Genomic DNA, 26,826 nt, shown 5'->3' with positions numbered 1-26,826 from the left:
CATTAAACTGTGTGTCATATAATATCAGATTGAACTGAGAGCAGGATATTTCAAGAAAATGTATTATTCTCACATTCTTTCCTTCCTCTTTCAAACTCCTGCCCCCTTTCCCTCTGACGTTAATACTACAGCATCAACACCACCACTAGCACGATCAGCATCATCTCCAACATCACTACGAACAAGAACAGCATCACCACCACTAACATTTTCTCATCACCAACACCACTGTTTCCACAAACAGCATCAAGCACAATTAACACTATCACTACCACAAACAATGTCAGCAACACGAACACCACTAACACCAACACTACTACGAACAATATCAAAAACACAAACACTGCTATCACCATCACTACCACGAACAACGAACAGTATCAACACCATTAACACTTTCACTAACAAGAACCGTGTCAACAACACAAACACTACTATCACCACCACTACCACGAACAGTATCAACATCACCACTACCACGAACAGCATGAACAACAAAACACTAACACCACCACTACGAACAGCATCAACAACAAAACAGTAACACCAAGACTACGAACAGAATCAACAACACAAACACTACTACAACCACCACTTCTGCGAACAGCAACAATAACAAAACACTAACACCACCACTACGGCAATATCAACAACACAAACACTACTAACGCCACCACCACTACAAACAGTATCAACAACAAAACACTAACACCACCACTACGGACAATATCAACAACACAAACACTACTAACACCACCGCATCAGCATCGCCAGAGGTAGAGGAGGGTGTTCCAGACAGGAAGGCCACGGTGGTCCAGGGGTAATTGGATAGGCTTACTGTTGACAGTCGCGGAAGGCACTAACTTGAATTGTCTGTTTTCTCCAGATTTATTATCTCTCTACTCATCCATCTCCATGGGGGGGGGTTCTTTCTGGATTTTTTCCCGCCATTTCTCGTGTGAAACTTTTTTTCTTTTTTTCTTCTCCCGATGACTACGATGTTACTAGTGTGCATCTGTGTGAGTGTGTCTATGTCAATATTGTATTGTTATAAATGTGTAACCAAATGATAAATTGCCACTTTTTTTGAGGACAATAAAGAGTTATTATTATTATCCTTCGTGTACTTATTTACAAGTTGGTAATATTATAGCATCAAATGGAAGCGCATATTTCAAGTCAACCCAAACTATTTTCATCTGCAATAATATTAGATCAAACCCAACATCGTATGTATGTGATTATCCGACTTGTAAGTGAAAATGTGTACTCATTGTTCCTTCCTTGTGACTGAATTGAAATCGATTTAAGTAGACGATTAATTTACACCCTTTTCTTCCCATATCTCTCTCTCTCTCTCTCTCTCTCTCTCTCTCTCTCTCTCTCTCTCTCTCCCTCCCTCTCTCTTTCTTTCTCCCACTTACCCTCTCCCCATTTTCTCTCTGTCAATCAGTTTGCCTGTTCAAAATTATAAATTAACTTTCCCAAAATATATATCCGATCCCATACATTCAAAATTGTTGGTTAAATCCTCTTTCTCATCCCTCCATGCACTCCTAGCACTGTGCATTTTTCTTTTCTTTTAGTGCTTATAATTTTTTTTGGAAATCTTGAGTCGCTTGATCGGATGTTGTGATTCTTATTTTCTTACACCTTGAGGTCGCTCTGAAATTCTCTTCCTAATCCAATATCTGTAGTGGAAATTGTCCCTTAACTATGAATGAATTAAAATCGATTTAGTCACGAATATTGACATCATTTTCGTCTCTCTCCTTTAACTTAACCCCCACACCCACACCCTTGTTTTGGTATGCCATTTTGTTAAAAAACGAGATAACTTTCGAAAATGCACATATTATCCCGCGTTAGTAATAGAATGATTTTAAAAAAACAACAAAAAATAACCCCAAAAAACAACACATAAACCTTAGCACTTTACATTATTTTTTTCAGTTTCTTAAAAAATATTAAAAGTCTTAATCAGATATCTTTATTTTTAAAAAATTGATTTAAAAATTGGCCTGAAATTCCCTTCCGCCTCGAGGTTTCTCCGACGTTTTTAAGTAGAAATTATCCTATTCTTATGAATGAATTGGAATCGATTTAGATGCACGGTTATTTACATCACTGCTCTCTCATTTCTTATCCTCTCGCTTCTCTTTGTCCGTCATTTTTTCACTCACTCTTTCTCTCACAGTCTTTCTCACCCCATCCTCTCTCTCTCTCTCTCTTTCCATCCTTTCCCCCCTCTCTACTACTACTCTATTCAAAAGCATTAATTCAAAACACAGATGAGTGGTTGGAATCAATCATGGCATTGGTTTGTGATACAGAAATAGAACTACTTATTTCCAACCCGCCCTTATTTCACGTTGGTTTGACCTAACATTAGGTTAGTAAGTGGTAGCAATAATGTTATGTTTTGGTTTACACATTTTTTCTTCTTCAAATATCATGATAGAAGGGTCTTGTCAAAGCTGCCACTTAATATACTGTCAAAAGCCATTATATCATTTCAGCCAGAAAATTTTCCCACTTCAAATAGCGATGAATTAAGATGGCCTTCAATCTGTCACTTTATTATTTAAAATCGGAGACTTCTTTGAAGTCTGAGCCTTACGAGTTTTTGACGGGTTTATTTAATGTCATCTTGATTTATCGATATTTGACGTTTTGAAATCTGACAAAAAGAAAATATGGCGTCTTGTCAGTGTTCAACAGCCTGGCACATATGTTAATGATTGTCGTTTGGCGTTTTCTATTTGTCCCGAGTAGTTTCGAATGCTGTTTGATTTTTTTCTTTTCTCTCCCCATCTGACACGATTTTATCCCCACATATTTCATTTACAGTTATCGCGATAGCTCAGTTGGTGGAGAGATTCACATGTAAAGGGATCGAGATCGATCCTAGGTGAAATTGATATTTTCCCCCTCGATCCTCCTGTATACCTAGCAGTGATTGGGTAGCTGGATCTATTCGATCAGACTGAACGTACTTTGCGATAGACTAGCATTCTATTCAAAGGATAGCAAACAATTATTGTTGTCCATTTCACGATATAGAATCCGAGATTAAATCCCACTCCATGGCTTCATGGCCACGACGAACGACTAGCGTGAGTTTAAGAGATTCGTATAAGATTACAAAGATATAGATTTGAATTTATATATATGTTAAAATGCATTGCTGAAAAAGAAAGAAACTTTATCCATTGTGTTTTTTTGTTCACGCTCTATTCCACCCCCTATATTTTATTACTACTACTACTACTACTACTACTACTACTACTACTACTACTACTACTACTACTACTACTACTACTACTACTACTACTACTACTACTACTACTACTAACTACTACACTACTACTACTAACTACTACTACCACTACTACAACTACTACTACTACTACAACTACTACTACTACTACTACTACTACTACTACTACTACTACTACTACTACTACTACTACTACTACTACTACTACTACTACTACTACTACTACTACTACTACTACTACTACTACTACTACTACTACTACTACTACTACTACTACTACTACTACTACTACTGCTACTACTACTACTTAATAGTAACAGAAAATGAAGTGAGAAGAAAAGTACTAGAAAACTATAGAGAATAAAATAACTTCTAATAATAACAGAAAATGAAATGAGAAGAAAAGTACTAGAAAACTATAGAGAATAAAATAACTTCGCCGAGTTGTGTGTCTTTAACCCATGACCTCAAGAAGTTGGGAGAAGGACTCATGATAGATACTATGGTTGAGACCACTTTTTTAGAACTGGTGGATGGCGTCCTCTCACGGTCAGGCGGAGTTGTCGTCGTATCAGTAAGGTCGCGGGTTCGAGTCCCCATCGACGCGAATTTTTTATTCTCTTATTGTCTTCTGGCACTTTTCTACTCACTTCATTTTCTGTTAGTATCCACATAAGTCCATACTCCACTCACTTTTCTGAATTAATGTTCAACCTCAATATCGGAGCTTGCCCAATGTCTCAATCTATGTTATATGTTTTGTGTTGAGAATAGAGCTTTAGCATTACTTCGTGGAGTTATGTGTCTTGAACCCATGACCCCAAGAAGTCGAGAGAGAGACACTACGTTTGAAACCATTTTATTTAGGAGTGGTGGATGACGTTGACTGCACAGCGTCCCTCTCACGGCCAGGCGGACTTGTCGTATCAGTAATGTTGCAGGTTCGAGCCCCCATCCCTGCTTAATATCAAAGTATGGCAGCGTACCCAATCTTATCTTTCACCGCAAAACGCCTTTTCTGGCAATGGAAGTTTAATAAGGGATTGAGGAAGATTCTGTGGGGTAGAAATAGGTTCTAAACAATTTAAATGCCGGGGAGGGGGGGGGGGGGGGAGAATAGTTACATTATTTTACGAAAAAAAATTGTGGAGGGAAAGGGGTGATTTTTTGTGTGTGTATGGAATGACTTACTTACTACTTATGAGAGAGAGAGAGAGAGAGAGAGAGAGAGAGAGAGAGAGAGAGAGAGACTTGTCTCAAACAGGGTTCAGTTATTTGTTAATATATATATATATATATATATATATATATATACACACACACACACACACACACAGAGAGAAAGAGAGAGAGAGAGAGAGAGAGAGAGAGAGAGAGAGAGTGAGTGAGGAAGGCGATGAAAGGGTGATTTTACGCCTTAGCTTATTGGATTGGTGATTGTTTGGGGGCAAAAATCGAATCAGGAAGAATGTAGTGATTATGTAAGCAGCTAACATTATTTATGATATCGACTGTTTAATCGAAAAATCTTGTATCAGAAAATATATGTAAAATATTTGATGATCAGTATCACCCATTAGACCTGGTAATAAAATGACCAGACAAAAGTGGTTGTCCTTGTTTTAACGATATTATTTTTATGTAACAGACATCGCAGTTATTTCCTGCTTTTAGCATTAGCCGTTATAGTAGTCATTTAATGAATTTGTAATAAACATTTCGGCTTTATGCACCGTATGAAAATGAAAACTAACTTATCTAATTGTTTTTTCCACTGACAGCCACAGTTCTCTGTTGTCTATCCCTTTCTTAGGGCTCCTTTCACCCTAGAGTGTTGCAAGCTGTTTACTCTAAATATTATTGTTCTGTCGGTTATGCACCGTAATCCATGTCTTAGATGCTAAAAGACCTAAAGGTGTCTAAAGCATTGCATTATCACTATTTGGTTCATAAGAGGAATATTTAGCTCGTCCAGTGTTAAGATCACTGTGAAGGTAGTGGGATTATACTTACAACCTTAATTTTTCTCTCCAAAGCCTGTGTCCAAGAGTTTTGTCGCAGACGGATCCGTAATGTTTTTACAGATGATATGTCAATGTTTCAAATATCCAGATTTTCAGCAAGTTTATTAAACTTCTTTTTATAAAAAAAAAACAAAAACAACAAAAACAAAACAACCCCCCCCCCCCCCCATTCCATAAAATTAATTTTAAAACACAACAAAACAAATCAAGAGAAGCTAGACAAACCTCTTGCGTGTCTTGCAACTGCATTTAATTTTATCTTAATTTTTCAGAATATGATGACTTACTGGCGTGAGAGGAGAAAATTAATATAAATCGGAAAAGATCAATAGTTTTCAATGTCGAGCATAATCGATGTTTTCCTCATCACATTTTTTGTTTACAAATTTGACTTCACATTTTCAGAAAATCAAAACTTCTTTGTCTTTCTATTCATGTTTCTTGTAATGACTTACACAATTCTCTGTTTTAGATTGTTTTGCTTTTAGAAATTTATCGACACCTGCAACACATGAGTCATTTAAGTGCCAGGTGAAGTAAGACGATAGGCTTGGATAGAATGGAGAACAGGAGTAGACCATATAATTCTCTTTTGATTTATAAAAACCATACATGAACATGCTGTACTTAAGCGCTCTGGAATGTATCAAGTTCTGTCATGAGCAGCTCAGCAACTCTTCAACTCAGCGATTTTGCAACGGCCACTTGTGTCTTTAATATATAATTATGTTGTATCTCGGGTCTCAGAAGATAAAATCACTCAAAAACACAATGCAGGGCAAATACGGTGATTATTTTTACATCTTATAATAGCAACACATACATATATCTTAATTTACCAGGTTGTTACAACACACCCCCCCTCTTCCTCTCTCCCTCTCTCTCTCTCTCTCTCTCTCTCTCTCTCTCTCTCTCTCTCTCTATCTCTCTCTCTCTCAGTCACTCATTTACTTACCTCTTTCACTCATTCACACCCTCTTACTCCTCACGCTCTCCTCACTTACTCATTTATCACTCACTCACTCATTCATTCACTCACTTCTTTAAATTTACTCAATCACTCACTCACTTACTTACCTAATTATTCATCCCCATATTGCCTTGTTTACTAACTGACGACTGACTGACTCACTCAATTAACTATTCATATATTTAGCCCAATCATTGTTTCTCTACAATGTCAATGTATGTATGCAAGTGATAGCATGGAATATTACAAAGCTGTTGTGGAAATATTGATACAAATAGTTATATATATATATATATATATATATATATATATATATATATATATATATATTATATATATATATATATATATATATATATATATGTGTTGTGTGTAAATGGGCGACACGTTTGAAACGATTGAAATGTATAGCATGAATATTCATTAACAGGTATGCAAATGTAGAGACCAAATCAATAGTAATTGGAATTAAATTGAATCAATGCCCTTTCCAGTTTGTCCCCATACTTTCTCAATTCACATCTGTTATGGTAAATAAAAAATCAGTATCTGATGCTTAACGCACCGTCTTTATAAAGCCATACATATTGGATTCCAGCAAAATCAAATAATAATAATAATAATAATAATAATAATAATAATAATAATAATAATAATAATAATAACGACGACGACGACGACTGTAATAATAACATCATAAAAATATCATATGTATGTATGTATGCATGTATGTATGTATGTATGTATGTATGTATGTATGTATGTATGTATGTATGTATGTATGTATGTATGTATGTATGTATGTATGTATGTATGTATGTATGTATGTATGTATGTATGTATATATGTATGTATGTATATATGTATGTATGTATGTATGTATGTATGTATGTATGTATGTATGTATGTATGTATGTAGGTATGTATGCATGCATGCATGCATGTAGGTAGGTAGGTATGTAATGTAATGTAATGTAATGTTGTGTATGTGTGTATGCGGAAAGCTATAAGATAAAGAACTGAATTCTTTATCTTACTCCTGTGCAGCTCCTTATTTTCCTAATTTGATATTTTCTGTAAAACTGTAATCGATTAGTCCTGATCCATTTGACAAGATAATTTAAAAGTTAATTTTGGTGACTTTGTACAACTCGACATAATACTTGATTGACACGATAGGTCACATAAGTAGTAGTAGTAGTAGTTGTAGTAGTAGTAGTAGTAGTAGTAGTAGTAGTAGTAGTAGTAGTAGTAGTAGTAGTAGTAGTAATAGTAGTAGTGGGCACATTGGGAAGGAGTCCGAAATTTCAAAAGCATGAGTTCAAGAACTAGTGGTAGCAGTAGTAGTAGTAGTAGTAGTAGTAGTAGTAGTAGTAGTAGTAGTAGTAGTAGTAGTAGTAGTAGTATTGGTTCTAGTAGTAGTAGTAGTAGTAGTTCTAGTAGTAATAGTAAAGTACTTCTACTACCACCACTACTACACTACTCCATTACTACTACTACTACTACTACTTCTTCTACTACTACTACTACTACTACTACTACTACTACTACTACTACTACTACTACTACTACTACTACTACTACTACTACTACTTACTACTACTACTACTACTACTACTTACTACTACACTACTACTACTACTACTATCTACTACTACTACTACTACTACTACTACTACTACACTATACTACACTACTACTACTACTACTACTACTACTATACTACTATACTACTACTACTACTACTACTACTACTACTACTACTACTACTACTACTAATAATAATAATAATAATAATAATAATAATAATAATAATAATAATAGAGCATGGCTAAAGAGACTGTCTCAGGAGACGTTTTATGGAAGGAGATCTCGTGTTCTTTTATCCCACTTTCGATGTCGCCTAGCCAAGCAGATTTCTGATTTTGATAATCACATATTTCTTGTGTTGTATAACAATACCAACTTTTACACCAAATGAATATCTCTTCAATCTCAAATATTTAAATGTATATTACGAATAGTGTTAAGGAATTGCGAGTTCAACCCAACTCAGACTTGAAATCCTCATAGAAAAATGCGACTATAGACTGGAAAAAAAAAAGGGGGGGGGGGGGGGGTGATGGTGACCAGCGACAGATATTTAAAGTTTGAAATTTAATGTAATCAATAACAGCATTCGCCACTTTTAACTTAATTAACATTGGACTTTCATACCACAAGTATGACTTTCATACCACAAGTATACATTTCTGCGACTCAGGAGCGTCTACAAATTAAATTATGTCATCTTTTAAACATTTGGCATCGTCTTAGCATCCGAAACCAAATAAATGATTGCAATTTTCAAATGATTGTTTGTGTGGTCGTTTTCGGTTAGAGATGTATTTCAGGCCATCTCATGAATAAAAATTTGATTTGAATATTAGAATTTGCGGAAATGACTTCAATAAGAATAAAATTGGAGCGTCAATTTACTTTGCTGATTGATGTCTTGACACCGTAACTGTAACTGTTACCTAAGGCGTGCTCTCTGCAAGTTTTTGATAAACACGAAATAAATTTATTTGATTTCATTGAAAGGAAAAGAAACTAACCAAAAAAAAAAAAATAATAGAAGAGTAATTGTGGGAAACAAGTCCATTTCAAAAAATTAATCTGACGAATGCCAAACCAGACGATTCATTGCCTTTATTTTCCATATGAGATCAACTGTAAGGTTCATAATATTGATTTGAAAACACGTAAGGTATGTTTCTTATGAGACGTAATCTATTTCCAGATCAAATGCCACACTTTTAGTGTTGGGGAAAAAAAACAATAATATGACCGACACAACAATTCAGTATCAAAGGATGCGATGGATTTTGTTTCGCTTTTGATTAATCTTATTTTTTTTCTTCTTTTCTTTTGGTGTGTGGTCATGATTTGTCCTCTTGTCATCAACCATAATACACTTCAGCGAAATCAAACTTTGATTTATTTACATTTTTTTCAGTGAATATTGGAGTCAATGGCACACACATGTTGTTTAAAAAAATAAATCTTGTCTGGTTAAAAAAAAACACGGATAAAACCAATGAAAAACTCGAAATAAACAGAAAAAAAGCTAAAATAAAATGCCCCCCCCCCCTAAAAACACAAAAACAACCCTAAAAACAAAAACAAAAAAACCCCAAAGAAAATCAAAATCAAGTGCAAAACAGAATAAGACAAAACAAAACAAATAACATACAAGTTAATACAGCTACTTAATTAACTCAAGTACGTAATAGACAATTGACGTCAGTGAACGTGTGTCATTGTAACATATAACTTTTTTAAACTTCCACCAGTTATGGAATGGTCTTAGTTATGTTGAAAGTACCATAATATATGATTCAAAATGTTTAAAAATAACAAGGTAAACCGAAAACAGCCAATAGTATGATGAAACTATGTTACAAAATGGACAAATGAAAACCTAAAAAGGCCTTTCCTTTCTGTTTTCATTTTTGTCAACTGGTAATATAGATTATAAACGTTTATAAAGTAATCCACAGGCCTGTTTTTTGTTTTCACAATTACACAAATCATATTGCATGTAACAGTGCACAGGACATATTCATTGTCACCAAAGATATTTTAAAGGAATCATTTATAAAATGTCCTCGGTATGGTAATCAATGGCTTCGCGATGTTATCCTTTGTACCTTTATTCCAGCAATACGAAGGAATTGGCATCGATATTTGTCGAGAGCAGTTTCCATTTAATATATTTGGTTCTCACCGCCTTGCGCGCACACACACATCTACGCTTGATTATGTCACGATAATCGTTATATTTTGCATTGCAATAATCCGTTAAATCACGAAAGTTAGGGACAGATTGATGACGATTTTGAAAGTCGACACGACACTAACATAAGTTTGGAATTAGAATCTTAAGTGGTCATTCACATGAACTTGGAAGAAGACTGACGTCATCTCCTCTATCCGGATTTAGACAACGACAATTTTGTTTCACCGTTTCAAGCCATTGCGTCTTGATTGTACTGCACTGCTCTGTAGTCTCATTGTGTATCATTGCGTGGGTATCAATGCCTATTTAAATCTTCATGTTGTGTTTTCTTGCAGCATAAGAAAATGTGGGAATCGGCACATGGTCACTTTAAATAATGATATCACACATGGCTTGTGCTGGAAGTGTCATCAACGTTGTGTGAACGACGGCGACCACAAGGATATCCACCATTGTCAACATCATAATCATCATCATCGTCGTCATCATCATCATCAACATCTCGATGGAAGAAATAGACTAAGCATATTCTTTTTACCCTTCTATTCATCCTTCGAACAGCTCCACGTATGACACTATCACAACAGGCAAAGAGATGTGGGTAGGCGACAGTATGAAGAGCTGTAGAAATTGCTAACGTACATGTTGAAATGCTTACGAATGCTGTACTGATGCTATCACGAGCTGCGAAAACTATCATGACTGGGAGCATAGTGATTAGAAAAGTGATGCACATAATAGCAGACATTCGGGCAAGCTTTTTGTTTTTGTTTTCCCGTTGGCCATCTGTTGTATTGTCATGTGGGCTGCCACTCGTGGCCACAGGACTGCTCTCCAATGTTGGCGACGTCACGATGACATCATTATTTACATTGTCCTTTTTCATTATTTGGGCATTGTGATCACTTTTGAGTGACAGAGATGTCGGTATCTCGGGTCTACTAGTTGTATTAATGTTGTTGGTGTTTAAGTTTTCTTGGTTGTGTTCATTTTTATGGTTGTCACTAGCCATGTTTTCTTTAATGTTATCAAAGTCGACGCTTTCCTTTTCGTCATTTTTTACATTGTCTTCTTTCTCCGGGATTGCGTCATCGTTACTGACCATAATGACTGGAGGTGGGATTGAAAGACCAGCTGATTGAGGCGTTTCCACTTTCATTTCATGTGTTGGAGTGGTTGTTTCCATTTTGGGCGGCAAAGACTTTTTCTCAGCTAATTTTAGATTTAAAGGTTGGAGCGGCTGGAGTGGTTTTTGAGTTCGATTGTTTTTATCACCTTCTCCTCCTTTTTTGGTCAGATCAATGTCGGATTGAAAAGGAGCTTCTTTGAAGATCTTTGGATTTTGAAGTTGAGCTTGAAGCGCTGAGATGTCCACGGAAAACTTTCGAACGTAGTTGTATTGTTTTGCTTTTGATATTGGATCAGGCGGGGCGGGGGTTGTCGTTGAGTCGCTTATCTGGCATATTGTGTGACGTCTACGCCCCAAGACCTGCGCCATGTTTATTCCAAGCCTATTCCCTGATTTGGGTGTGTTTTGTGAAAGAGGCATCCCTTCACCGCCTTTGATTGACCCGGAATCCGGCGAGGAAACCATAAGGAGTTTCGGCGTGGAAGGAGAAGGTGATCTGCTTGTGCTGGGTTCATTTACATTATCATAACCACCCTTGTATTCTTCCTCGCAGTCGTTTTGAGATTGGCTTATGAGGAACTCTGGCATTGCAAGACTTGTTTTCTTTTTGTGGAAATGCGGAAAACCTTCTTCCCAATAAACACAGGACTGAAGGAATTGGATAAGTAAAACTACGAGCACCAGAAAAACAATGGATATCATTAGGATAATTATAGTGAGAAACGTCGCATGTGATTGGTCGTCAACAATGACGTAGGAAGAGTGAATATTATTTGTAATAGATTCCGACGACGACGACGACGACGATAATGATGATAGTGATGATGGAGATTGAGATGATTGCGCTAATTTAGAAATTAAAACAGCAGTCAAAATAGCGGACCAAACTAAAGCAAAAACACAAGTAGTTAGCGGCCATATCTTCTTAAGGATGTGCCCAAAACAGTTGCCTTGACGAAATATTGCTTCGAATGTGATAAGAACAACGACAGTGCTGGTGGCAACGACGAGAAAGATGTATAATGATGTTTTGGTTTCAAGAAAACCGCTACCTGGATGACGATGGTGGTAGTGATAGGTAAGCAGGTCAATAATTTCTAGAGGGCTGTAGATGAAATTGATGCAACAGCAAGCAAAGAGAAGTGTTAGGACGAGAAGATAGCTGCATTTTTTTATGTTTCCTCTGGTGAGAATGGCAATGGCAACAGCTACACTTTTTCCTCCACCGAAAAGCATGGCTACAATATGAGCCGTGATGGCGAGCACGGCGGTGTACGCTCCGACCGAGTCAGCATCTCCACCCGACGATTGGTCGTCGATTTGCAACGTTGATGACGTCGTGTTGGCCACGTGATGAGATATCGTTGTCATGTTCATTTTGACTTTTTAATATATATTACTTTTTTGTTGTAGTTTCCCAATTTGACCAATACCCCTTTGGATTAGTCGTTGTACACAATTTGTTTAATTTGGTATTTTTATGCAGATGCTTTTGGTGTTGGTATTGTTTATATTTTATCTGCTAAGCATTTTTAATTGTCACAAATGAATTATCAATTTAATATTCACCGCTCCTTTCAATAATTTCTTTACAATGACCAGCAGCAATGACTTCATAAGAATTTCTGAATATCCTGGCTAATTCTTATTTTACATTTAATACTCTGTAATTGATGCCTCGCTCAACTCGCCATAAAACTAATTAGCATTTCCTTTACTTAAACGACAAACCAATTATAGTTTAATTGCTTTTGTCTCTTGTTAGCTCAACGTATTGTCTTATTCATCCCTTCTCTATTGAATTTTAGACCATGTACTTTGCAGGAAAATTGTTTAGTTGTGGTACATCCTCCAGTATTTGCAGATGTATTGAAGAACTCTCAAGATATCCATAAACCCAATTATTTGGAGAATCGTCTATCCCGAGAATATGAGGGATAATCATTTAAGACAATCACAGTTAGAAATAGTATCTTTCCACGAGCCATGTAAATATATTATTTGTAACTTAAGCTTCCTTGGTGCGTTTTATGATGTAATATTCTCTACGAGATGTTTGCTAGTGCGGCGATATGTTTGAGACTAGACGATAATTATAGAGGGAAAATTCACCGACTCAAGCAAAGTTGAGATCACCAACCACGGGCATTTGGTATGTCAATATTGATATTGTATCGGATCCTTTACAACACACAAACGAGGGCTGTATACCCTTGAGCCAGTGGATGACGACCTCTGTCTACAAACCCGGACACAAGTTTTTTTTATTTAGACGTCCAATTGATTTGCTATGGCGTTCGGATAGTGTTTGAGACACTCAGCAAATAATAATTCCCTTTTTCAGTTGATGATATTGCTATTATTTAGATTTTCGGTCACCTCTTTCATTCACCCTAAGGCACACACAAACACCAAAAAAAAAAAAAATCCAACAAAAAACAAAAACCAGGAAGAAATAGCGTTATCGATTTCCAAATGATGTATTTCCGGGGGGTGGAATTATAGTAAAAATCGATGTCTCTCTCTCTCTTTCTATATTCTAATAATAAATCAAATGAATCGTTTTCTTGACATTGCATTAGCTAGATATCAACCAGGAATCATAGCCATAATGAATAGTTCTATGTCAAGGGTTGGTTCTCACAAGCTGCAAGAATTATATTTTTAGTTGTTTTGGATTTTCCCCCAAAAAATAATAGTATTATATTATTTAATATTTTAAAGTGTTTTTATATTTACTTTTTTAACAAAAAGTTGACGGAAGTTAAATTGTTTGTATTTTATTTACCCCCAAACTATTCATGGACAAACTCAACTACCTACATTTGAGATTGTATTCTTAAATTAAGAGCATGGGACTGGTTGAAAGATTTTCACTTAAAATTCAAGTTTTTGAATAAATTTGCAGTCAAGGAGGGATGGTGTTATTTTTTTATTATCCCGGTTTGTCTGTAGAAGTAAGTAATATTGTCTTCTTATTGTCATGATTTAGATCTGTTGTGCGAAGAGTGGAAGGTACTTTAAAAGTTGACCTTTGAGTTCTTCCTGAGGTTATTCTTTCACAAGGATAATGGGATTGTCACAGACTTTCAAAATCAATAAACTGCGTTATATGATACGACCATTGTAGTTCATTTGAAGTGATCTGAAGATCTCACCAAGTTTGCTTGTTCGTGAGGATGAAGGTGAAGTAGTCTGAAGTATGTAAAAATGATTGAAAGTTGAAAGGACTTCAAAATGACTTTCGATGTATGCAGTGGCGGTCGCACCAAGGTAGGTTACTCAAATGAAAGCTTTCACTTTTACTTTGAAATATTATGTCGTACAAGATAGTTGAACGGACTCTTGCACTTCTAAGTTATATCAAGTTGACAACCATTTTGTAGGACGTCAGTGGAGATGAAGCGGACATTGACCTTGCTTGTCAATATCTTCCGTGAAACTCACAAAATAGGTGCCGTTGTTGATACGTGACTAGAGTTTTAGCTGCCTCTTCCGGATTGTCACTTTTCTGACTGTGCTGTTATATTCTGGGTAACAGGATTATGATGGAGTCGAGTTTCCGTAGGTACTAGATTTAAGAAGCAATTGTTGACTTTGGCAGACTTCACACCGGTCCCATTGAATGTCTTCCCATGTGAAATTCTCTGGGGATGAAAAAAAAGAATAAACGTTAAAATCTACAATAAAGCAAATCCATCTTACAAATTTTCAGTTAAAACATTTTGTAAACGTTGACAAATAAAATAATAGCATTCGTCTTCTTTAAGTCTGTCTGCTTAAGATATGCTTAGCGGTAATAGTGAGCATTGACTGGACTGCATTTAAGTACGTCTACAGAGAATCAAACCAAGTGACACTTTCCTCGGGGGCTTGAAATTCAAATGGCGGTAACATGATTTATTTTTTTAAATATTCTTTCCACTTGAAATTCTATTTTTAGACCACATGAATGCCCAACCTTCACTTGGAAATTGAAACTGACAAAAACTGAGAACAAAAATACCACTCTGGTAAATAAAAGTGTAACTGGAAAAATGTTTCTTATTGATCAATACATATAGAAATAATGTGGTCTTATAGAAACACAATCTAGAAGAAACTATATTTATTTGAGATCAATGTATGCGCCGTCGGCCACATCAGCATTAAGTTGGACTAATGTTTGCTTAAGATTTCTTATTGATTTTTTTTTACACTGAAAGAAAGGTCCCCTTTGATCTCGCATCCAAAGCAGTTGCTATAGTCAAGAAACACAATTTTGAAAGACGCACTCTCCATCTTTTATGTTGGGAAAGACGCTCTTCCAACCGCGTGATTTGGTGTGACAGGCAAAAGGACAAAATCCTTACCGATTCTGTCTCTCCTAAGGGTAAACATATAATTTATACGACATGAATCTGTTGTGGCGGAAAGGGATAAAGGTAAAATCATTATATTAGTCTGATTTAAGCTTAGAAACGTCAAATCAATGCTATATAGCTTGGACAAAGAGGAAATATTTTAGGTGCCAAACATGTCCCAGTAATACACAAACAATAAAGTCTATTAAAAATTTAAGTCTTATGATTTTTCCTTACTTGACATGTAATTTTGATTAGATTTCAAATTTTAGTTGGCTGTACGTTAAAACTTTTAAATATAAAACTGAATTTGACAAAAAAGTGTGTTTCTAGGGGTGGCCGCAGTTCAAGAAAGGGAAAACAAGAACAGAGAAAAATACTTCGTTTAGAATAGACGTCTCCCAGAACAATTTTTTGAGGTGAAATTTCTCCATTATTCTTTTTATTGAATTTTAAAATTTTGTTTTACAAACTAAACATCAACAAGAAGCCCGTACCCTGAAACCAATACTCGTGTATCCTATGGCACATAACACGTCCTGCTAGCCCCTTGTCTCTCTTGTATCATATGTTAAAAACTGACTTTGCAGCCAAAATGAGTTAATATGACATCACTATCTTGTGTGTGTGTGTGTGTGTGTGAGAGAGTTATGTATTTGCTTGTGTGTGTGTGTGTGTGTGTGCGTGCGCGCGCTCATTCAAATCAACATTCATTGGTTTTTGTTATTATTGAGCACAGCCGTCGCCACCACCACCATCTTCTTCATCATCACCATCACCATCATCATCATCATCATCATCATCATCATCATCATCATCATCATCATCATCATCATCAAGAACAACAGCTGAAGGAAGTAGCGTTATGACCCCAACTATTATTATCGTCCTCCCTAACCCTTATTTATCATTGTAATGTTGTTTTGTATGAAACGATTTCATAGGTCATATTGACTAATTTGGAGAATTTTGAAATTGCAATCAACAAAATCATCACGACCTTTCTAGAAAACTGTTGTTCATGCTTATTACGTGTTTGGAGATTGCCGTTTATTAGATGGGAAAGGCAATTTAGGAAATGATCGATATAAGGCAGATTGCGGGGGAATCGGTGTGTGTGTGTGTGTGTGTGTGAGAGAGAGAGAGAGAGAGAGAGAGAGGAGAGAGAGGGAGAGTAAAGAGAGAGAGAGAGAGAGAGAGAGAGAGAGAGAGAGAGAGAGAGAGACAGACTTGTCTCAAACAGAGTTCAGCTATTTGTAGCGCAGGCCTTATTATAATAAATCTACGAAAATTCAATATGGCAGCAGGCACATACACTATTTCTATTTGTCTTTTGTAACTGTCAATGCTTCAGAATGGAAACTGGAGTCGTGAGTTTTATCGCAACCGTTTTAAAGACGCCTCAGCTAGCGATCAGTTGATTTAACCGTCCATATTGGACAATGTTGAATATAAAATGAAAACAAAATAATATATATATATATTTTAAAGTAGAGAGACATGTTTTTAAAAAATAGAGAACCAAAATAAACATAATGCATTTAAAGAAACCCCGACAATAAACCAACAACCAAACAGTTGATTTTTTTTCCTCCAATACCGGCTTTTGAAATGATGATTTTGTAATCACGTGTCACATGGGTTAATTGCAGCCGTATGTTTTTTTTGTTGGAAACAATATTGATGACCCCTGACCAATGCCATTCTAAGCGTTGCATTTCTGTTGGTTCCGACCTCTTGTAAAGCGCTTTGAGTACGTTAAGCGGCTATTGCGCTATATGTCAGCGCGCGTTTTGTGAAAATAATTCCACCAAGGTTCCCATCACCGGCATTTCCTATAGATCTGGTACTGGTATCCTGTCACACACTGGCAGGACAGCTGTCAGATTGCATTGACGGCTGTCGTATGTATTCATTCTTATTTTTCACGATTTTTGTTTGTTTGTTTTTTGTTTATTTGTTTGTTTTGTTTTGGTTTGGTTTATGCAGTATTCTTCAATTTATTAAAATCGTTTTTATATTGAAGCTGCTATTGAGCCCCTTGGTAAGTTTGATGAGTGGAGAATTAAGCAGCTATTTAATTAGGAAGATGGTTGGTTTGTTTATTTGTGTAAGGTTCCTGGTCTGGAAAGTGTCAAATTATATCCCTCTCTTATCCTCTCCCTGTCTGGGATTGGAGGAGGAAATCACTGGATGGTTGGAGCAGACTGACCGGAAATTGTACCCGGATCATTGTCAGATCAAGCAGAGACTGTCTGCCGGAAAGATTGAAAGAAAACTCATTCTAATACAACGGGTTTGGATTTCTCTATAGGTCATTCATCAATCACAAAGTGCTAACTCGGATAAAGATCTGAGACACTGTGTATGATATAGAGCCAGGCAAATTAAAAATAAAAACTCTGCTTTGCTTGGCACTTGAAACGTATACGAATAGTCGGATTATTAATCTTACAACAGTGCATAGTCCTTAAATCTTTAGTGTTGAACAGTAGTGTCCTCTTCTATACATCGCATGAATTGAGTGAAAAAATGATGTAATTGCCTTATCTTTTGTGTGTATTTATATGGGGTGGTGTTGGTGCTGTTTGACTGATTTTATTATTCACATGTCTCGGATTTTATTTTGCACTTGACGTTGAATGAGTCATGGGTATTATTTAGCGCTGGATATTATAAGATTGGGGATTTTGTTCTGACAATAAATTTGTGTTGAATTTGGGTTAATAAATGTGGCCGCGGTGACTTGATTATTTATTTTTTATTCGACATGGTTATTTATATCCTTAATGGTGCCACAAATCGCAATGTCAATGTCGCGTGCATGGGTAATTAAAGAAATATTCCATTTGTAATAAGTCACCGAACTGAAATGAATGGGACTAAATTATATTGTGAGGCAGTTGCGTTTTTGTAGATGCTTATGAAGTGTAAATATTATTTTCATTTTTGTCCAGCGTACTTTGCCCTCTGTTGGCGCATGAAAAGCGATATGCCATGTTTATTTTCATGTCAAGATAATGCTCTCTTTGTTCTAAACCATTTTTACTTGCCATCAGCCTATGTTATGGTAATACAACGGTTTCGATACTTTATTTCTCCGTCTCTGCAGCTGCCTTCCATTGTTTCCCATCAGCCCCCCTCTTTATTTTCACATCGAGAAGAATCGGAAATGAGAAATTGCATGTGAGGGAATTCCATAGGGACCGTGTTAGAAAACAGAGTAGGGGTTGAATGGCGAGCCCATAAATCTTGATTTTGAAGAGTTTCACATTCAAAACGGCCCATCTTCATTTTTCTCTCTCACCAAATAAAGGATTTTAATTTTTTTGTTTTTTTTTTCACGTTGTCCTGATCCTATGAATGAAAAGAAATCCAACCAATGCTACCGTAAATTGACAAGAGGTATTTAAAAATGATTTGGGAAGCAGTTTATACCGTTCAATATTTAGGAATTATGATTATTCGGTTAAATTTGTTTTGATTTAGCGTTCGAGTAATCGCACTGAGTTCAGTTTAAAGTAAAATTGATGCTGCACATAGAATTTCGCTTTTCCACCATTTCTCGTTGGATGCCACGATGCCAATATTTTTTTTCCTCTTCCGGGCCAAACATCGATCATGAATTGCGTAATGAATCCTATAGCGACTACAAGTCACGTAATACTATGATGTAATCTGAAGTTCATTTCCAATACTTTATAGATGTCGTTATCAAGTATCAAATATAGGGTTTGCAGCACATTTTATGTTACAACATTACTTTGCTGGAGAGACGTAGATAGTTGTTACGCCTTTATATTTCACATTGCTCTTGCATCAAGGCATTTTTTTATGATGTCGGTCATGAATATTGCATCGATTTAACTTGCGAGATTGCGTTCCTTTTGTTTTTGTTTCCCAGTCTATTCGTTTATTCGATGCATCCTCTTATTTTTATTTTTATTTTTTAAGTTGTGATTCTAAATGCCGGTGACGATTGTGTACCGTTTCCTTGATCAGTGTCTACGTCTCCTTTATCGTAGTTTTTTTGGTAATCATGTTATCATTAATAAGTCGCTTATATAGCAAGCCGTATCATTAGGAGGTTGATCCACCCTTTAATACATCCTATGAGATTTGGTGTTCCAAATAGTAGGAGGCATTGACTTATTTGGCTTAAGACATTTCGTTTCCTAGACATCCAATCGGGACGCCTCGCCTGGACCAATTCGTTCCACAGTTCTCGGTATTTTGCTGTAGATGTTATTGTCAGAATATCTTCCTATGAGTAAAGATGCTTCTTCAATGACTCACCTCGCATAGTGGAACTTAAAATCAAGACCCACCGAGTTTGGTATACCATTAGGCCACAAAGCCACAAATATTAGTTCTGTATAAATGTATTTTTGTGTAGTTTTAAAATTGAAACAACTTCGTGACTGAAGAATTACTTGAACCAGAATGCAGTACAAATTTTTTTTAAAAAGTGGGTCGAAGAAGTCTTGCCTGTGTAGCGGAAGATCAATAGAATTTTTATTTGTACCAGAAATGAAATTAAGTATCTATACCAGATTGAATCTCCACAAAGTGGTGTTTTTATTTTTGAGATTTTAGATATTGTAAATGGGTATGTTTAGCTTTTAAATATTAGATTTGTAAATTGGTGAGTTTTTATTGTTGTTGTTGTAGTTTTTTTTTCTTTTTTTTTTCTTTTGGTATATAATTAATTAAAATATTAAATAAATAAAATTAAAATTCATTTTATTCATCCCGTAAGGGAAATTTGTCTCTAGGGTCGATTCCAAGGGAAGACTGGAACAACCCAGGCGTCAGCCACAGTTCAGCCCCGCAAATTGAGCTAGGGCGAGGTGACTTGCTCAAGGCCACACAGCGTAGCAACGGGTGATCTAATACCTTTCGGGTACGAAGTAAAGACCGTTCCGCTGAGCCACGCTGCCCAAAATGATCCTGATATAAAAAGACCATATATTTGCCGACTCGTCGTCATTTTAATGGGTTATTTATATCATTGTCAATCCTATTGGTTTGACATTGTCGATGCTGTATTTGCCACCCTAGTGACGGTTAAGGGTTAATGATATGTCATCTTAAGATTTGTGCTGGTTAGTTGTTTTTTGTTTTTTGTGTTTTTTGTTTTTTGTTTTGGGTTTAATTTTTTTTTAAAGTGACTTATTGCCTTTACAGATTTGTTCTATGTCGGGACAAACCAGCTACTAAAAAAATCAGCTATTAGAATTATGTGTTAACTTCAATTTGCTGCGATTTCAACAAAACAAAACAACAACAACAGCAAAATCGTGCAAATTTTCTTTTAAAGTTGGCATATACAGTTAAGATGGTCAGAAACACGACATTTTAGTTTTGCTCTGGATTGTTTGTTTTCAAGCCTCCCCTCCTTTATCTTTCTTTCTTTCTGCTTAACTCTTCCTCTTCTTTTTAGTTTAGTGATTTTATTAACTTTTCGGCATCTGCTCCTGTCCCCAACATAAAGACTGACTGTGGTGGTGAATCACCAATAACGTAAAAAGAAAGGAAAAGAAGAACATAGAATCTTGGACCCCTCAATCACCAAAGATTCACTTCAACTAAACCTAATCGTCTAACGGAATTCAAACTCACGCTACGATCTTGTCTGCCGCCCCAAGCCAGAGCGGCGGATTTGACGGAACCCTAATTTTCAAAGTTGTGTTTTAGATACACAATTTCCACCCACATCGATCACGTGTCAAAGATAGGGCTTCATATATGCAGCAAAAATTGTGTGGTTTTTTTTACGAGATGTCGACTTTGTTTTGTGTTTAGTTTCATAAAAGTGTAGATACGTCTCTGCGTCTTTGGACGGCTGATAACCGCATCACTCCTATCATCAAGACCTGTCTTTTTAGATAATCATTGCGTTCTTGTCTCTTGTTCTCTCTCTCTCTCTCTCTCTCTCTCTCTCTCTCTCTCTCTCTCTCTCTCTCTCTCTCTCCCCCCCCCCCCCGCCCTTTCGGTCCTATTCGCTAAATCCCCCCGCCCCCGCCAACTATCTCATACACACACACACACACACACACACACACACACACACACACCTTTTCAGTGCTCCTCACAATCTCCCCACCCCATCACTTCCAATGCTCTCTCTCTCTCTCTCTCTCTCTCTCTCTCTCTCTCTCTCTCTCTCTCTCTCTCTCCCTCCCTACCTCCCTCCCTCCCATCTTATGTTCATGTTCGCCCCTCACACTTGTATCCTCACTTCGTCTCATCATGCCCTCTTTTTGCTGTCCCCTCTTCTCACTCTCCTTCTATCATTAGCCTTCATTTCACTCTATCCTTTTTCTTTCGCCCTCCCTCCATTTCTCCGACCTCTCACCCTACACAAAATCACACAGACTCTATTCCATACACACGCCACAATATAATATAGCACTTATTAACTCCATCCACCACTCTGGGCACTGACCTGTCACATTCCATTTTGATATTTACCTCACGATGTTGGACACAGTTTCTACGCTGGTTTAATGGTTAGTTGAACCTTAATCCGACAGACTGAATTCCTTTCAAGTCATAATTATTTCTCTGAATTTATTTGGCTACAACTACAAATCGAGTCATTTTCACAAGACGAACCCAAATGCCGACGCCATTAGAGCTTCACGAAAGCTTGAGTCGTATCCTTATTACTGCTTTTTTTTCAAAGCAACTCGAAACCGTAATGTTCATGGAGCTGGACTCTGTTCAGTTTCATGGTAATAATCTCTAGAATAGGTTGACGTCACTCAGCTATTGGTTGTTTAGACAGTCAGACAGGTAATTAGTTCTCACTAAATTCTCTCTCATATCTCGGGTTACTCATTGCTCTGTGTTTTGGTTACTTTTGTTTTTTCGGGAATTACTAGTAAGCATTTTACTCTAAGCATATTATAGAGGCCAGTTTCGGATAAAACTACTTTTGGTGACAGTGGACAAAGAGCGTTAAGCAAACCGCTTCTTTTAGTAGCACAGAGTTGGACGAATTTCTAAACGAAAAAAATGTTGCGATCTGAACTTCAGACGAACTGGTGGATAAATCTAATTTTACCTAAAGAAATAGTAGAACACTAAATAGATACACTGCCAGCCCTTGAGCAGTGCATGAGCTTTTACGTTGTTATAACACGATTGAACACAACCAAAGTGTAAAGTAATCAATACCTGGTTACAGGATATTGGTGTAAGAGAGCGAGTGCAAGGAGGCATACTGATCATAGTCCACTGTATAAGATGGATGATTTGTTCCCTCTATGTGCGAATGGAAATATGCAAATATATTATTTCAATTTTCATGCACAAGAACCATGCCCCCAAGTTACTCGCATAAAGCCTGTCACGTTTGATTTGTCATTAGCAGTGACAGGTGGTGATTTGGGGATAAGAATTAAATTGTAAACGGTTTTTACAATTATTAGGGTAATTGGATTTCTTTACAAGTATAATGTTGTTGTTGACGATATTATTTAGTTTGTTATTTTTGTCGTTGTAGTTGATGATGATGATGAGGATGATGATGACGAAGACGACGTGATGGCGCTGTTGTTTTTGTTTTCGTTATTATTGATATCGATGTTGTTGTTGATGGAGATGATACTGATGATGATGGTGACGACGGTGATGGCGACAGTAATGATAATATTTGTTTTGCTGGTGATTACAATTTGAGAGATAGACAGATAGGTAGATATAGATAGATAGATTGATAGTAGATAGATAGATAGATAGATAGATAGATAGATAGATAGATAGATAGATAGATAGATAGATGGGTGGGAAGATATATAAAAAGAGATAGATAGAGATAGTAGATAGATAGATAGATAGATAGATGATAGATAGATAGATAGATAGATAGATAGATAGATAGATAGATAGATAGATAGATGGGTGGGAAGATATATAAAAAGAGATAGATAGATAGATAGATAGATAAATAGATACATAGATATATAGATACATAGATAGACAGATAGATAGAGTGCTTTTAAAACAATCTTTGACAGTGAGTGGTGATTTATTATTAGCCACCAGGCAACAGATTGCTGTAAGTGTTTAGCATATTGGTGAATGTCACCATCCTGTCTATCGATGATTCATGAATATTTGCTTGGATCTCATCGGCAAAGTAAACATTAACATTGATTTGCAGAATTTATTTCTTTTTTTTTTTTCTTTTTCTTTTCTCTTTCTCAAACGGATAACAGCTTATGTTTTAAATGCTTTGCAAAACAGTTTATGGAAATCGAAATTGAAGCTTCAATTTCTCAATGTTAAGCCATTCCCACTCTTAGATTACATTTTGCACATATCGAAGACGTCGTTGGATAATGTTTTGTGGGTGAAATTTCAGTTGTTAAGAATGGCTATTAATGGGGAAAATGTACCATTTTGGGGGAAAAGGAAAACAAAGCAAAAGAAAAACCTCCCATACACCCAATTCCCCAAATCTCTTTTAATGCCGAATTAAAACTATTACAAGGGTATGCTAATCCGGAGGCAGAAAATAAATTATGAATATCTTACTTATTAATTTAGCTCTTGAATTAAAAAAAAAAAGAATCGACTTGGATTTTCTCGTATAGAAACGTGTGTGTATGTGTATGTGTGTGTGTGTGTGTGCCTGTGTGTGAATGTGTTCCTGTGTGTGTTTATATATATATATATATATATATATATATATATATATATATATATATATGAGGGGGGGGGGGGGGGGTCTGTCTTTGTATGTGTGTGTATGAGGGGTCGGGGTAAGGAATTATTTGTTATGAGAACTTGCAAAAGATGGAATGAACCAAAAACAACAAAGCAAAGACTAAAAGAAAACCTAAAAAAAAACCAAAAGAAACAAACACTCATACCTATAACTATAACATAACATGTACACCCCCTTCACCGCCCATCACAACGTAAGCAGAAGAAGAAGAAGAAGAAGAAAGAGGAGGAGGAGGAAGAGGAGAAGAAGAAGAAGAAGAAAAAGAAGGAGGAGGAGGAAGAGGAAGTAGGGGACTGAAGACTCTATAATAGAATAGGAACTAGACCAACAAAAATCCAATAAAGATTTCAAATGAAACTCTAGTCGAGGTAAAGACTTTATCTCATCTGGGCAGTGTAGTAGACACAAATGGAGGCACAGATAAGGGTTTCGCATCAAGTTTGGCAAGGCCCGTACAGTTTTTCAATTTATAGTCTTGAAGAATATGTGTAAATCAAAAGACATCGGGGTCTCGACAAAACTAAGAATTTTTATTACCAATGTAAAGTCTGTATTACTGTATGGATCAGAAACATGGAGGACAACAAAAGGCATCACAAACAAATGACAGAGTTTTATAAACAAATGTATAAATATGGTTTTAGGCATCGGGCGAATGGATAAAGTCATGAAGAAATGAAGATCTTTGGGAAGCTGCCAACCAGCAACCTTTCTCTCTCTCTCTCTCTCTCTCTCTCTCTCTCTCTCTCTCTCTCTCTCTCTCTCTCCCCTCTCCTCTCCCTATATATATATTATATATATATATATATATATATATATATATATATATAATATATATATATATATATATATATATATATAGGGAGGCCAAGAAATAACCAAATCTATTCGGATTGCTATATAGTAGGTTGTAATGTGCTTATAATGATATTGCGGTTAGAAACAAACCGATTTAGACTTTATAAATAAAAGCTGACATAAATTGGAATAGCAATTCACTTTACGTTGCATTTTATTACAAACTCATTTCCTTACGGTTCGTAAATATAAAACCCTAAAATGAAGTCATTTTTGTTTAAGTGTAAAATTGAAGCATGTTTATATATCATGCAGAGAATGTTATGCAATTACCGAACTTCAAAATACATGGATGGATGGATGGATGGTTGGGTGGGTGGATGGAGGGATGGCTGGGAGTGTGGATAGATGGATGGATTGATGAATGGATGGATGGGTGAATGGATGGATGGATGTATGATGGATAGATGAATGAATAAATAGTATGTGATCTTAACATGGATCGTTGGGTAGAAGGATAAAGGGATGATTATAATATTAAATGAATCGGCACATAATATATACTTGCTGCTAGCTAGATTATTTGATTGAATAAGTGATTGCTTCATATTCGATGGATTGAATGATTGATTGATGCAGGTCGATGTGTCAAAGAGTAGATAGAATGACAATCGATCGAAATGATATGTCAGGCTATTTGTCATCGTTGTAAATGTGTTATTCTCACTTACTATCACAGTTCACCGTGTTACTTTCATAGTATGCGGACAACAGATGGTATTTCTGCCTGCCCCCCTCCTACTCTCACTCCAGCCTCTCTCTCTCTCCCTCTCTCTCTCTCTCTCTCTCTCTCTCTCTCTCTCTCTCTCTCTCTCTCTCTCTCTTTTTTTTTTTTTCTTTCCCCCCGCCTCCCTCACACGCGGCGCGCGCGCACACACACTCATGCACACAAAGCGATATATGTGTCTATATCTATCTATCTATCTATCTATCTATCTATCTATCTATCTATCTATCTATCTATCTATCTATCTATCTATCTATCTATTGTTGTGACTCCATCAAAAGTTGGATGCTTGCAAATAAGCTATTGTTGAATGAAGACAAAACTGAAGTTGTTTTGATAGGAACTCAGCAAAAATTAAAGTCTTTCCAATTTTCAAATCCTACTCTAACTATATCTGATTCTGATATTTCTATTTCTGAAAAGGATAAAAATTTAGGTGTCATTCTGGATAGTTCTTTGTCTATGGATCAGCATATAAACAATAATGTGAAAATTGTGTACTTTGAGCTCCGTAGAATATCACAGATGAGGTCGTTTTTACCTTTCAACACCTTGAAGATAATTGTCTCTGCATTGGTCTTGTCACGTCTTGACTACTGCAACTCACTGCTCGCTGGTCTCCCTAATAACAAAATAAACAAGCTCCAGAGAGTACAGAATTGTGCGGTTAGGTTAGTCCTGGGAAAAATCTCATTACGATGATACACAGGACATGCTTCGAATCCTCCACTGGCTGCCAGTCCGGGCTAGAATTGAATATAAAATAGCCCTCATCTGCTTTGGTGTATTTGAGTCTTCTGTCCCTCTTTACATTCAACACTTACTCCAACCACACGTACCTCTGAGGAATCTTAGATCCCACGATTCAAAATTGTTATCATCTCCTAAAACTAAACTTAAGTATTTTGGTGATAGGTCTCTTATGAAATTCGGACCCACGATTTGGAATGATCTCCCTCAATCTGTGAGATTCTCGA

The 26,826-nt window shown here is 36.3% G+C and overlaps 2 protein-coding genes across 3 annotated transcripts in view; one reads left to right on the top strand and one right to left on the bottom strand.

Moving 5' to 3' along the window:
- Positions 1-26,826, top strand: part of LOC144971148 (arginine--tRNA ligase, cytoplasmic-like) — a 147,592-nt gene that overhangs the window by 54,177 nt on the left and 66,589 nt on the right. The window lies entirely within an intron of this gene.
- Positions 10,032-26,826, bottom strand: part of LOC144971147 (uncharacterized) — a 26,572-nt gene continuing 9,777 nt past the window's right edge. For both annotated transcript variants that reach the window (XM_078911605.1, XM_078911604.1), the window contains exon 2: positions 10,032-14,831. In XM_078911605.1, the coding sequence (XP_078767731.1) occupies positions 10,438-12,561 (2,124 nt within the window). In that variant the 5' untranslated portion in view covers positions 12,562-14,831 and the 3' untranslated portion in view covers positions 10,032-10,437. The remainder of the gene's footprint in view (positions 14,832-26,826) is intronic.

This window comes from Berghia stephanieae, chromosome 4 (assembly GCF_034508935.2).
Source record: "Berghia stephanieae isolate SIO BIC M18660-M18661 chromosome 4, UCSD_Bste_1.3, whole genome shotgun sequence".
NCBI lineage: Eukaryota > Metazoa > Mollusca > Gastropoda > Nudibranchia > Aeolidiidae > Berghia > Berghia stephanieae.
Note: the sequence above shows the minus strand (reverse complement) of the source record. Positions and strands in the feature narration are given on the sequence as shown.